The 14,026-nt window shown below is 40.2% G+C and overlaps 1 protein-coding gene across 2 annotated transcripts in view; it reads right to left on the reverse strand.

The window, feature by feature from the left end:
• Nucleotides 1–14,026, reverse strand: part of RAPGEF5 (Rap guanine nucleotide exchange factor 5) — a 165,393-nt gene that overhangs the window by 24,729 nt on the left and 126,638 nt on the right. For both annotated transcript variants that reach the window (XM_054385178.1, XM_054385179.1), the window contains 6 exons: nt 11,371–11,449; nt 8,778–8,922; nt 6,193–6,290; nt 5,161–5,191; nt 4,145–4,223; nt 949–1,098 (listed from right to left, as the gene is read on the reverse strand). In XM_054385178.1, the coding sequence (XP_054241153.1) occupies nt 949–1,098; nt 4,145–4,223; nt 5,161–5,191; nt 6,193–6,290; nt 8,778–8,922; nt 11,371–11,449 (582 nt within the window). The remainder of the gene's footprint in view (nt 1–948; nt 1,099–4,144; nt 4,224–5,160; nt 5,192–6,192; nt 6,291–8,777; nt 8,923–11,370; nt 11,450–14,026) is intronic.

Genomic DNA, 14,026 nt, shown 5'->3' on the forward strand with positions numbered 1-14,026 from the left:
TGGGAGAGAAAAATGTGAACTTCTGAATCCAATAACTAAGCAGAATAACCCTGCAATTGTGTATATTTCAATTAACTAGACTGACAAAGTAGCAGCAATGAGTGCTGTATCTCTAAGGGTGCATCCTTTGTCCCAAGGAAGCAACACCAACTAATGCTGACACAAAACCAATCTATCTGTACATCCAGCTTCACACTTTTATGCACCTAATTAAATTGCTTCCTTTATGTTCCCCAGGAGCCGTAGGACACCATAATGAGCAAAACAATCTGACCAAAGAGCTTGAGATCTGCCAGACACCAAAGAAAATTTTGGGGTTTGGTTGGTCCCTGGTATCAGCCCATGATCAATCTGCTCTTCCTTAGGGAAGGAAAAAAAAAACAATTAGCCTTTCTGTTCAATGAGAAACACTAAAATAATGGGCAAAAGAAAAATGTCAGTTGTAAGCAAGACTGCTTAAAAAAAATATTGCTTAGATTGCTCTCAGTATCTCAACTGTGCAAATGTAAGTCTCCCTCCTTTCTGCTGGAGAATACTCATTACCCATGCTGTAAATGAGGAAACAGCCAGGCATGTAGTATATGTAGTATTTGCTATTCCCTTTTATATTTTTAAAGCAACCCATGCCTCATCGCCTTCCAAATTAATTTAAATGTGAAAGTAGGAGATTTATCTGTGGGGAAAAAAGAAAATCTTGCAATACTGCTGGAGACAGAGCCCTTTACACTCCCTTCCCAGCGAGGGGATGCCGTATCTGACAGTACCCAAGAATGAGCTGTTGCCATGGAAACAACTCTCTGGGAAGCAGCTCCTCATTGTTCCCATGGTCATCCAGCTGTAGGTCTGCACAGGAACAGCTGTATCTTTGCACTAAAAAAAAATAACATCATCCCTCCATTACGTGCTGCACTAAAAGGTAAGTAATCAGATGAAGGGAAGTTTATTTACCACCAGAGAACGTGACCGTCACTAGAGCCAACTCCTCCTCTGGGTACTGGATTTTTTCTGCTACAATCTTCAGTATCTCCTGAGCTGAAGTGGATACTTGAGCTTTCACACTGACGTAGGAGTGCTCTGTTATATACACACGGCAGAAAACTGCAAGAAGGAAGAAAGATACACTCAGCAGCAGGCAGAGACACCTGAACAGAGCAGGAGAGAATTTGGCAGACCTGATCATGGTAATGCATCAGCTGCCTGGCTGCTGCAGGAAGGGTGGCTGCTGCACTCTGACCCACAGGGACATGAAACTGAGTATCGTATCACCATTTTCTCCCTTGCCACACCTCTCTCTAGGACATGAGAGAAGTGAGGAAAGGGAAACCGAGATCCCTATTTAAGACTTCCTACTGTGAGGATTTGTCACCGACAGCCTTCTCTACTGCCTATCTTCTTTTCAAACTCAGCTGTTGCTTGCCATCTTTCCTCCCTTTCTTTCACATTCAGGAAAAAAAAAATCACCATCCTTTCAGTCTATTTCGGATCCTATGCAGAAACTGTTTTGGACCTCCACTGCCACCTGGAACAGGAAGTTCTGCACAAATAGCCTCCCTGGTTTTCAGCCACTCACAGCAGCTTATCTGTCTAGACATCTAAACTACTTGCATTGCCAGAGTATTTTAGCACCAGAGGCTGCCCAAAGAGCAATGCAATTAGTTCTGACAACTCTTTCACTGAAGCACTTGCAGCACACATAAAAGGAACTGGTTTGGAGAAATTTCCTGGGCTCATCACTTCCACTGAAGTCCATTCAGCTCTGAGGGGGAGATTCCCAGCAGTAATGCTGTGGTCATCTCAGCTGGTACTATGTTTCTTCTACAAAAACGGATGTCCACTCCTCGTGCTTGCCAGAATTGCAGGTTTACTTCTTCTGTCAAGTTTGCTGAGGTCAGTATTTGAAACACAGCTGCAATCCTTAGAAGAACTAGAGCTGCAGACTTGTATAATTTAAAAATTACATCTGCTAGTAAGAGTGGCCACGACTCTTGATTTCATACTTACTTCAGAGCTTAATTAGACTTTATATTTCCTTCTACTTTAACACTTCCTATTGCAGACAGGCTGCTACTGTGTCAGAGTAAGATCAAACTTTTCTTCTCCAGAAATGCTGTATTTCTTAAATGATTTTTATTGACAGGTGTATGTAGCAATAGTTCTTTGCTTGTAGTACAAATCCTCATGGCTTCAGGGCATTTTCATTAACTGATACCATGCCAGAAACAGTTAAGAACACTATCCTCATGATTTTTTTTTTCTGGTGTTGTAGTAAAGGGAAAAAAAGATGAGAAGTAAGGAGGAACTTAACATTTAGCCCTGGGGAAGAAAAGTCATTTGGCTTTATAATTTTTTTCTTAACCTGTCTCTGTTGACAGACAGTAACTCAGATGCTCATCCTATGGCAGAATCTCTCTTCAGAGCGGATATAACTCATGAAAAGAGAGACACCAAATTGCGTTCTAAGTCAGTAGGTGGAAAAAGTGAATTTATAAGAAATCTGACATAAATATTTGGACTTCATATGCAGAGCACAACACAACTTTCTTACAGTGAATTTGTCATTTGGGAGGGGATAATGACAGTAATGTTAATCTGTAACTGGGCAGCTAACATATTCTTTGGTTAATGTTGTTTAACATTGACCTAAACCAAGGCACAGGTCAGGTCCTCACACACAACCATCACACTAATTCTCCCAAAGCCTGTTCCCTCATGCACCTATCAGATGTCCTGCCTGTGGTATCCATTGGCATAGACCATGCCATCTCTTCCACAAGCCTGTGCTGCTTCCCTGTGAGTTGCAGGAAGGAATGCCAGTGGGTGGAAGTGGTCACAGGCTGCAAGTCGCCCTGGCAATGCTTATGTTAGGGATTAAACTGACTCCAGTAAAACGTCCAGCTCAGACAGACTCATCTTCCACAAGCAGCACTGGTCAGCAGCACTCCACCACACCAATTTTCTCCACTCTCAGAATCTGTCTCTCCACAACTTCACTTTTCTTATTCCATTCTCTCAATCCAATCATCTTCCACGGCTCGTATTCTCACTCAAGGAGTGAGATAAAAGCCATTTAATCCACTCAGGGTTGGTCTGGCTGGGTCTTGCCCTTCCTGTCCACATGGCCATGCAGTCTCTGGTGCCAGTACACTTCCCTCCTCACTCAGCCATGAGCTGTCTCTGATTTTCTAAGAAAAGAGAACGAGTGTACAGATTCTCATCCAGAACAAACTAGTTGGGGATGTCCCTGTTCACTGCAGCACGGCTGGACAAGATGATCATTGAGGGTGTCTTCCAATCTGCTGTGTTCTTACTCTAACATTTTTAGAAGCATCCTTGATAACATAAATCTCAAACAAACCTATATTTGAAACACAGGAAGAGGATATCTATCAGCAGCATGTGGCAAGACTTGGCATTGAAGGAGACATTTTTGTCCTGTCACAAATGAGCACTAAAAATATACTGACTCCAAGTGAACTTCCCGAGTTTTGTTCCCAGTCAGATACTAAGATAAGTCATCAAAGGGCAAGACTTCCAGGTAGGAGGTCCTTCTGCTGGAGTACATGGTGTTATGCTCCTCTCTGCCTCGTTCCTCACACAGGCATTACAGGAGGGAGACAGCCTGACTGTGTTATTGCATTAGTAGCAATGAAGGGAAATGGTCTTTGAGATGACTGACATTAAAGCCAAGGGGCACCTTGCACTCCGCCTGGAGATGTATTTGAGAAGAGAGAGAAGGAACTGAGGTGAGTTCCCAGAGGTAGCAGATCCTGGCCCATTTTACATGGCAGGCTTATTTGTTCACCTTCTGCAACCAAGATCTAGGTCAAGAGGTGGAGAGCAGGAAATGGAGCAGGAATAATGCCTGCTGGAGGGGCTGCCCAGCACTCCTAGGAGGCACAGATCAGCTGCAGGGCTGCTGGAAGAACCAGATGGGGCAACAGCCTCTTGAGATACCATGTCACTGCTGAACCCCTGCAAAGTGTGAGCCAGGAAGATAAACTTATACAAACAAATCTTTCTTCTTTTGAAGCCCTAAGGTCCTGTTCAGCTGTATGTCAGTTTAAAAAAAAATTACAATGAGCAGCCCTTGAGAAAAAAAATGTCCGTTTTGGAGTTTTCCCTCCACTCTTTCAAGCATACTTACTTTCTTCTGCTTCATTCATGGTTCCTCTGTGTTGCAGCCAGTTCTCCTTTAGACTGAATTGCTGGAAAAAGGTTTTATTCTGTGAGGGATTAGGGAAACAAAAAGAGAAAGGAAAAGAGACAAAAATGACTCTTTGCATCCTTACCCTTTACAAAGCAGCATACACAGGACACCAACGCTCAAGTCCATACATCTGGCCAAAAGCTTTTCTGTGTAGGAAATCCACCCACCCTTTCTTGGATCAGTGAACTGGGAGTTGCCTTACTAAATAATGGCCAAAGTGGGGATTTTTGAGGAAGTAGGACATGCCAAGGCTGAACAGCCTGCATGATTTGAGGTTCTCTGTAATCACTTTCAAAGCCCATTTCTCATACATTTATTCTTATGTAAGTTTCCTAAGTACCAATCAGCAATTTCACTACAATCTCATGTTCCACCTTCCACATTTCCACAGTAACATTTTAAGTTTATTACATGCTTCACCTTCAGCCCAATGACTTTGAGGAGCACAGCAATTCACCTCTGTGCAGTTTGCATGCCAACTTTCTCCAGCTTTATCTTCTCCCTCTGGTTAAATAAACAGATTTATGTTCTTCTATTTCCTTCTCTGTCCCCATCACAATAAATACTCTCTTTGCTCTCTCTACTTGACATCCATGTCAATGTCTGTGCTCAGCCTGGTTTGCCCAGGTTGCTACATCACTCCAGCCTGGTGGGGACATGCTTCCAGGCCTCTCCTGAATTCTGGCATTTCACAGCATCTTGTTAAGATGCTAATATTGTCACAGCCACTGCAGGTTAGCTCACACAGCTAATATCCACGCTGCACAAGCAGAAAAAAAGAATTCCTTAGGCATGGTTCCAGGTCTAACATTACTGATGTATCCTGTCATGTTTTTGGCCACCAGTCACTTTCAGCTGAGAAACCAGGAAAAGAGAGAGAAGCGGGCAGAGGGGAAGAAGGTGAAATTCTGTGTTATCTACCCTGGAACTAGCCACAATCAGGTTTGCATTACCTTTCGGTGAGGTGAATACTCATCTACAGTGCTGAAATGAAAAAAAGAAAAGTCAAATTATTCTTTCCAGCCAAAGCTTAGGAAAAGGAAATTTTAGCTATTACAAAGTTTACAGAGTAGCTACAGCGTTCCTTCAGGGAAAGCTAAAGGTGTTTGATTCAGCCAGAAAAATGTTCTTAGGATGAGTGGCAATGGTTTGAAATCAGAGAAGAGAAGATTTGGGTCGGATGTTAGGAGGAAGTTCTTTACCATGGGGGTAATGGAACACTGAAACAGAGTTGCCCAGGGAGATAGTTGAGGCCCCACACTTGGAGATATTCAAGGTCAGGCTCAACAGGGCTCAAGGGACCCTGATCTAATGGAGGATGTCCCTGAGCACTGCAGGGGGGTTGGACTAGATGACCTTTGGAGGTCCCTTTCAACCCAAACCATTCTATAATTCTATGATTCTATTTGCACAATTAATGTAGTGAAAAGCAATGCTGTCAGCCCTTGAGCCACCAAAGAACACAGACTCAACCCAAGCCCCTGGGCTAAGTAGTCAGGGTCATGCTCAGGGACAAAGCTCTTTCCACTTCCCCAAATGCCAAACCACAGAAACTAACTCCATTTGTTGGAAAAACATGTCAAGAAAATATCTTTTATAAATATTAGAATTACTAGTAAAGTAATAACCCTAAGATGATTATTGCAAAAGAGATCTGCTTTTCAGTACTGCAGAGTGTAGAGAGAGAATAAGAAAGAAGGTACCATCTGAAGCCACAGTTTGCAGCTTTTCAGGGAAGTTTTGCCAGCTTTTTCCACAAAATATTGCTCGTCCCAAACAAAAGTGATGGGAGTGACTGTTGAACCACCCAACATAAAAGACTGAATAATCTAGCTTGAGTTTAAAAAAGAGACTACTTGTAAAAACAAATATATTACTTGTCTCACTCATCACCTTTTCTTGACTGAATTAAAACAAGATGGCAACAAAAAAAAAATTCACTCTAAATAAAAGAAGACTTGATCACAAATATAATCAATACTTACTGACGACGATGCATGCCAAGTATCTTCTGGAACTCCTTCAGGTCCTTCTCCAGAATGGGATATTCATACACATCATCTAACACATTCCTGTATATTGTCTGGAAAATAAAACAGTATCTGCAAACATCTGAGAACTTAAAACAAATTTAAAGCATCACATATGTGGAGAAGAGGAGACTTAGAGGGGATTTATCACTCTCTGCAACTGCTTAAAAGGAAGTTGTCATAAGGTGGGGTCAGGCTCTTCTGCCAGGCAACTTGTGACAGGACAAGAGGGCATGGTATGAAGCTGTGTAAGGGGAGATTTAGGTTAGATATTAGGAAGCACTTCCTCATAGAAAGGCTGATTAGGCACTGGGATGGGCTGCCCAGGGAGGTAGTGGAGTCACCATCACTGGAAGTCTTTAAGAAAAGATTGGATGTGGCACTTGGTGGCATGATTTAGCTGATGTCATGGTGTTAGTTCATAAGCTGGACTTGATGATCTCAGGTCTTTTCCAGCCTCAATAATTCTGTGAAATTAACTCAGGAACTACCATACTAAAACAAATGTCACCATTGTATTTATGCAAGTGCCACAGGAAGAGAATGCTCATGGTTAAATTTCCAGAATGGTCAATATTCAGCTTGCCTTTGGAGAAGCACTCCACCAAGCAAGAGGGCAAAATGTTGACACTCATCTCCAAAAAGCAAGATTTAAAACATTTGTGGCTGTTACACAAGATCTGGGTTAGCTCAGAAGACCACACTATGAAGCATGAGATCATACCATACCATACCATCATCACTTATCACAGTACATTAGAGGCTGGAAGGGATCTCAAGAGATCATCAAGTCCAATCTCCCTGTCAAAGCAGGATCACTTAGGGTAGTTCACACAGGAATGCATCCAAGTGGGTTTTGAAAGTCTCCAGAGAAGGAGACTCCACAACCTCTCTAGCAGCCTGTTCCAGTGCTCTGTCACCCTCGCTGTAAAGAAGTTTCTCCTCATGTTGAGGTGAAATCTTCTATGTTCAAGCTTGAGCCCATTGTTTCTTGTCTTATTAGTGTGCACCACTGAAAAGAGCTTGGCCCCCTCCACTTGACACCCAAAATGGTAACAAACAGGCTCACTTGGTTAAAACTTCTAAAATGGAGAATGTTCTCCCTCACTTTTCCATGTGTTTTAAATTGAGCTGATGCCTCTCACAAACCAATAACAACATGCTCCTAGCTGTAAACCATTTAATACATAAATAAACCATATTTCTTATTTTTAGGGAGGAGTTGTCTGAATATCATCAGATAAGAGGCAAACAAACTGAACTGGCTTTCAGGATTGAAATGGTAGGGAATATTTTCACTATACTTTTTCAGAATCTGCACATAGATCCTTCTCTTTCCCTTCCAAAAAAAAAAAAAAATGAGGATCATATGTATGAGCTGAGTCATCAGGTTTGCTTTAGCTCAATCAGCACTCCTACTTTTGTACATTTCAGTATGAGTGATTCTGGCCTACAGATCTATATATCTGGTTTGGACATACAGGTTCAATCACATTACTGCTGTTTAATAATGTATAGAAGCCTTAAGCAGAGAAATTGTATGACAATACACAGTCACACATCTCCATGGCCAGAAAGATGAGCCTCACATCAGGTCAGGTACAGTGCAGTGTAACCTAACTGATGGCTGGAATGATGCCTTCTTCCCAGTACAGGACTACATCTCTAGTACCAAACAGCAAAAATCCTGAAGTCCTAGCTCCTTATGCAGTATGGAAGAAATTCAAGACTTTCTGCAAATTGAGCTCAATTTTTGATCCCTTTGCTTTAAGTGAATGGCTGAAGAGAACTCAAGAGCCCTGAAAATTATCTTGAGATGCAGACAGTTTCATCAGAAAAGGTGGAAGATCCTGGACAGTCTCCCAAACTACTTTCACCCAGTCGGGAAACAAACAAACAAAAAAAATCCAAAAACATAAGTCAACCACCAGATGGATCTTGGGCCAGCAACAAATACGCCTCTTGCAAATTTAGAAGGCAATTAAAAATGCTTCTGGAGCTTTTTTTTTAGCTCAGAAGGATCAGAAAATCCTTGCTAATAATTTTATTTAGTAAAAATACATAAAGCTGTGCTGCTCTTCATGTCCACCTGACAAACACCATGGAATAGCACCTTTCCCCTCGGTTCAAGTAGCGTCTCTTACAAGGACCTCAAAACTTCCTCTTAATCTGTGGTCCTGTGGACACTGACGATAAACCCTGTTCGGACAGACACAATCAGCACATCCAAAGAACTTCCACATTTTTATAGTTTTATTTCTTACCTTTCTAATTATTCCTGTTTTCTAGAAAGCATGGCAATTCTCTAAATTTCACGTCTGAAAGTACTGGTTTTGACATTGAATGTATTGACATTACAGGTTTTCTGTTCAAATTGACTATCTTCAAAGTATTCGAGGAAGATATATGTAAATCATTTCACATTACAGATTTCATTGGAGAAAATGTATGCATGAAACATTACACTTTATAGATTTTGCTCTTTAGACGCTGCATGTTAATGAAACAGTGCTGAAATGCATCAGAAAGTGCTTCAATACCTTTAAAAACTGTTTTAAATGCTCATCTTCATGTAACCAGTCTTTGTAGAGAGAAGTCCACTGAGACACCAAATGCAAGACTTTTCGTTTCCTGCAGGACACATCTGAGTCATCTTCTTTCCCTTGGTGGTTCTTAGCACAATAGGTACAATAGGTTAAGGCACAAATAACAATGTGTCACTGAAACTTAGAAAAAAAATTACAATCATCTTATTTGCTAATGAAAGATTTAAAAATTTTTTTGTTCAGTACACTACTCAGCTTTAAATGTTTTATCCTTTCTGGAACTTCAGGAGTTTAATCAACTTTTTGGAATTAAATTCTCAGTAATAGAATCGTCAATTTGTCCTCTGTGCCAACAGGATTTTTTTTCCCCTTTACAGATTAGAGAGGCAATTCTATAAAAGTAAAATCAATTCAAAAGGAATTATACAATGTTGAGTCATATCATTTCTGCAGAACTGCGAATGAACCTTTGTCCTGCACACAGACGCCAGCGTCAATGTCTGTGGGTAGGAGGACAATGCATCATTAGCAACAACAAAAGAGCCAGGCAAAGGAAGTCAGTTTCTTTTTCCTTGCACAAATTACATGATCTGCAGGAATACCACACTTTAATAATAATAAAAATAGTGAAAGAATCTATTTCCAGCATTGTTCTCTATTCACACAGCAGAAAAACCAAATGACAGAAGATTCCCACTGTATACATCTTCTCTGTCCCTTCACTATTCTTTCCTTTATTAGGTACCAAAGATGATGTTTTCACCAGCAAAGGTAAAGAGAAGGAAAAAAAAGAAAAAGCAAGTTCATTTTATAACTACAAGTTCATTCAAACAATGCTTCATAGTTTATGGAATTTGAAATACAGGAAAAGAAGTCTTCTATCTCAGAATGAGTTAAAGTTACATACTGCACATTTAGTTTGGAAAAAGAGGAGGCTTGAGGGAGACCTCATTGCTCTCTACAACTACCTGAAAGAACATTGCAGAGAGGCTGGTGCTGGTCTCTTCTCAGAAGTAATTAGTGACAGAACAAGAGGGAATGGTCTCAAGCTATGACTGGGTAGGTTTAGACTGCATATTAGGAAAATTTTTTTCACAGAATGAGTGGTCAAGCATTGTAATGTGCTGCCCAGTGAGGTGGTTAAGTCACCAACCCTGGATGTGTTTAAAGGTTGTTTGGATGTGGTGCTTGGTGATACGGTTTAGGGGTCAGCCTTGTAGAGTAGGTCTATTGGTCTTTTCCAACCTGAATGTTTCTGTGATTCTGTGACATCATGAAAGTAGCCAAGGTTGTACAAACCTTCCTTTTTTATCTCCATGTATTCTAAAATGTACTATAAGTACTCTAGGTGCTCTGAAATGAAATGTAGGTATTCTAAGAATTAACATACAGGTCTTAACCCCAATGTAAATGTTATTTTGTAAGAGTGATAAAAGGTCTTTTCATCTTTAAACAAAACCAGCACAGATAAGATTGTGTTGTTGCTATGAGTTATGCATCTGTTGCAATAGTTTTTTGAAGCATTCCTAAGAAGTAAACATGCATACTGTGTATGTTTTGGACACAGGTTTATTCAGGGGTAGCTTTAGCTTTGTGCATTCAACTTCAGAACAGGAATTTTCCTTTTATTGATTGCTCAGCTATGCAGAATTCTAAATGTTTTAATAGAAGAATACAGATATATTTACAGGCTAATTAGGGGAACTCATATCCAAATTTGGATTTAATGTTTCTGGGTTGAATCTTTTCCTCCACAACCCATTTCAGTTAAGAAAACAATAGAACCTGAACTTTGGGAAGCTACTTATTTAATTCCAAACCTTACAAAAATTGGACTGGAGAAGAGACCTTGTAAGAACATCTAAACTAGACCGTCCAAACCATTCTAACTTGTGCACCCTTAGATAGGCTCAAGTATGCCCCATGTTATTCTTAGAATGTATTTTCTAGTTTCTTGTCCTTAACATTTACCAATAACAACGATTTTACTGCCTCACACATCGCCCACTCTAGTGTTTTCCTTAATGTAAATAAATAAATACTTTTCCTACTATCTAACACGGAAAGGTATTACAACAATTTAATCTCATACTCTCATTCCATCTAGCACTGAGACAGCAAATAGATTCTTCCCTTTCTCTTTAGGTACTTGAAAGATTGCCCCCTTCACAGTTTCTCTTTTTTTCAGTAAGCCAATCCTAATTATTTCAATCCTTCTTTGTAAGTATTACTACTATCATCATCATCATTATCATTACTATCATTATTATACTGGCAATTCCCACTGCTCTCTTCTGAAGTTTCTCCTAATTGTTCACGCATTTTTTGGGGCTTGAAACCGAAATCTCAGGTGCAGTCCAGCTGCTAAGCCATAGTAAATACTAGAAAATTGTTCTCTTACCTCACCATTTTCACATGCAACTTCAAAATAATCACCTTTGGTTGTATTTCAATAATATCGATATGCAAAGAAGAAAAATAATTATCCCAGGCATCTAATTTACTGTGTTTTATATAAGTCTGACAATAGATGAACCTAGGTGTGAGCATGTGACTCCTGTTAGTCCAACACTTAATAAAAGGATATTGCCTCAGAAGGGCCTGGCACAAGTCATCAGTGGTCATGAAGACTGTGTACGTGAGAAGGAAGTCATCCAGGAGAGTTTCTGCAGAGGAAGACAAAAAAAGCCCAAAGTACAATACATTAGTGAGAGAAGGAAGACAGCATCCACTTGTGCTTGCGTGCATGGCAGGAATGGGAGCCCCTCCCAGAAAAAAACAAGGTCCAAAGCATACAGAATACACCAAACTAAAATTTCAACAGTTAACCGCCCTGTCCCTGCAGATGATCTGATCCTTTATTTTACAAGCACATCCTGAGCTCTGAAAGAACTAAGCACAAATACACCCAAAATAAGCCACAGCTCAGGAATCAGTAAGAAAGAGTGCTTATCACAAATATCAACACCCTGGTTGGCTCTGCAGCATGCATAGCAACCTTTCTACCAGCTATTTTGTTCTGGAAATTCAGAAGAAAGCTTCTAGCAATAGGAGAGAGAAAACTGTGATTGCCACATACTGTGACTGACATCTAGTAGTTGAGAACTATGAAACAAATATATTCAAACTTTAGCTGGTTAGTCTTGTGGGCATCACTGTAAGTGCTGAGAAGCTCTGTCTAAGGCTTATATAAATACATTAAGGAAGGGGTTTTTTCTCTACCTGGTTTCTATCAATGTTACAAAACTAGGCTGATGATACTTCCTTAGCAGATCATCTCTACCCATTGTTGCTGTAGCAGCTCAGGTTGTCAAGACAAGCAGCACTGCCAGTTCAGGTCTCAGTACAACCTGCTCAAGGCTCATTCCCATGCCACACTAGCTTTAGGGTTTTTCCAAACAGCAAGAAGCTGAAAGGATTGGGTTGTTCTAGGATGATAGGTCTTAGGGGTAACTTCTATGATGATCTTCAATGACCCAGTGGCAGAGTAGGGATAAGACTAAGCCATACTTCTCCTGGAAGCGTGCAACAAAGTGCTAAGCGGAGACCATCAGAGACTGCAACAAAGGAAATTTTGTCTAGATACAAGAGGTTTTTACTTTTTTTTTTGTTTTCTCCTGTGAGGAGGATCAACCGCTCTTGACAGGTTGCTTAGGCAGACTGTAGAATTTCCAGAATCACCTGTATTCAGGGCTTCCCTAGGCAAAGTTCTGAACATTGTGGTCTTAATGGACCTGCTTCAAGCAAAGATGGGACCAGATGCCTTCACACATCCCTTTCAACTGAAGTTATTCCACAGTTGTTAAACAAATTTGCTCTCAATTTCAATACACTGCTCATATATGATATGTGATCTAGAAATGAATTTTTATTTGGTTCACAAACACAGTTTATAGTTTTCTGCTAACACAATAGGGAATTGTATCAGTCTTTTCAACCCCAAAATAAAAATGTTTACGTTTGGGGGTTTGTTTTTATTTTTGATTCCCCAAATGGTAAGATTTTCCTGAAGTTGTCAGGAGTTGATGTTCACTGCACTTCTTTGAATTCTAGCAGGTATACTACGTTCCCTTTAACAAGAAAATATTTTTTGCACCACCTGCTTTATCAGATGAGAACAGGAACATGGACAGAGGATGAAAAAGAGCAGAAATAATTCAGGTTCTATTGCAAACAAAAAATTACTTCAGCAGTATAACTAGTTATTACTAGTTAGTATCGACTACTCAGTGGTGATTTAACTGGTGAATTTACAACAGCAAAGACTAAGGGCCCCACATGAGAGAGGACTGAGCCCCAATTTCTGTGTACTGATCTTCTCACTATTTATTTGATCTGTTCCAGTCCAAGCTAGTGCTTGTGTACGAGTGTGCAACTGCGAGCATCCCAGTAGCTCTTCATGCTAAGGCTGCAATTTCACAATAATTGAGACCAATTTCAGCTGCAGCTGCCTTGGATCTCCTTGTCCGTAAATTATTGACCTCATAGCTGTTGTGCAGTATGGCAGTAAGAATTCATCCAGGTATCATTCCAAGCCAGATATCATGGGGATGTTATTACGTGGATGGATAACAAATGACATCCCACCCTGTGAGCATGAGATCCAAAATACCTTCATTGTCTTAAAAAAATAAAAAATATAGACAAAATCTAGCTAGATCAATGCATTTAACTCAGCTGGTCTAGAAAGAGTCCTCATGCAAAGACAGATAGCTAAACCTCCTTGCATCCAGAAACCAAACAATTAAGTTCTTTATATTTCACCAGCATTGTTAAAATGGTGGAAAGGATTATCTCTGCATAAAAAGAATATTTCTGTCTCAGTAAATGAAAAGACACTGTGAACAGCTTGTTCCCTATCTGAAAGGTCATCTATTCATTCTGTTGAACATCTTTTGGAGGGTACAATGCAGCTATTAAAGTTGAAGGTTTCACAAACATTTATTTGGAAATGGCTGATGCTGGAGTCAACAATCACATTTTTTTCTTCACTAAACTACACGACTGTGCAGTGATCACATGAAGTCAAGGAGATATTTACAACAGAAGATTCTCCAACTTTCTACTCTGTATAGGTGGCATTTGAGTTTCAGCAATACTTTTTCTCAGGACGTGGCTATCTATGCAAGTACCAGCTGAAGTAAAACTCCAGTGCTCATCAAGGACCTTCTGCAACTGTTCATAATAGCATGACTTTATTCTACTAACTGGTGTCAAAATACCAACTCAAGAGTTTATTTTAT

This window comes from Indicator indicator, chromosome 11, assembly GCF_027791375.1.
Source record: "Indicator indicator isolate 239-I01 chromosome 11, UM_Iind_1.1, whole genome shotgun sequence".
In the NCBI taxonomy this organism is placed as follows: Eukaryota; Metazoa; Chordata; class Aves; order Piciformes; family Indicatoridae; genus Indicator; species Indicator indicator.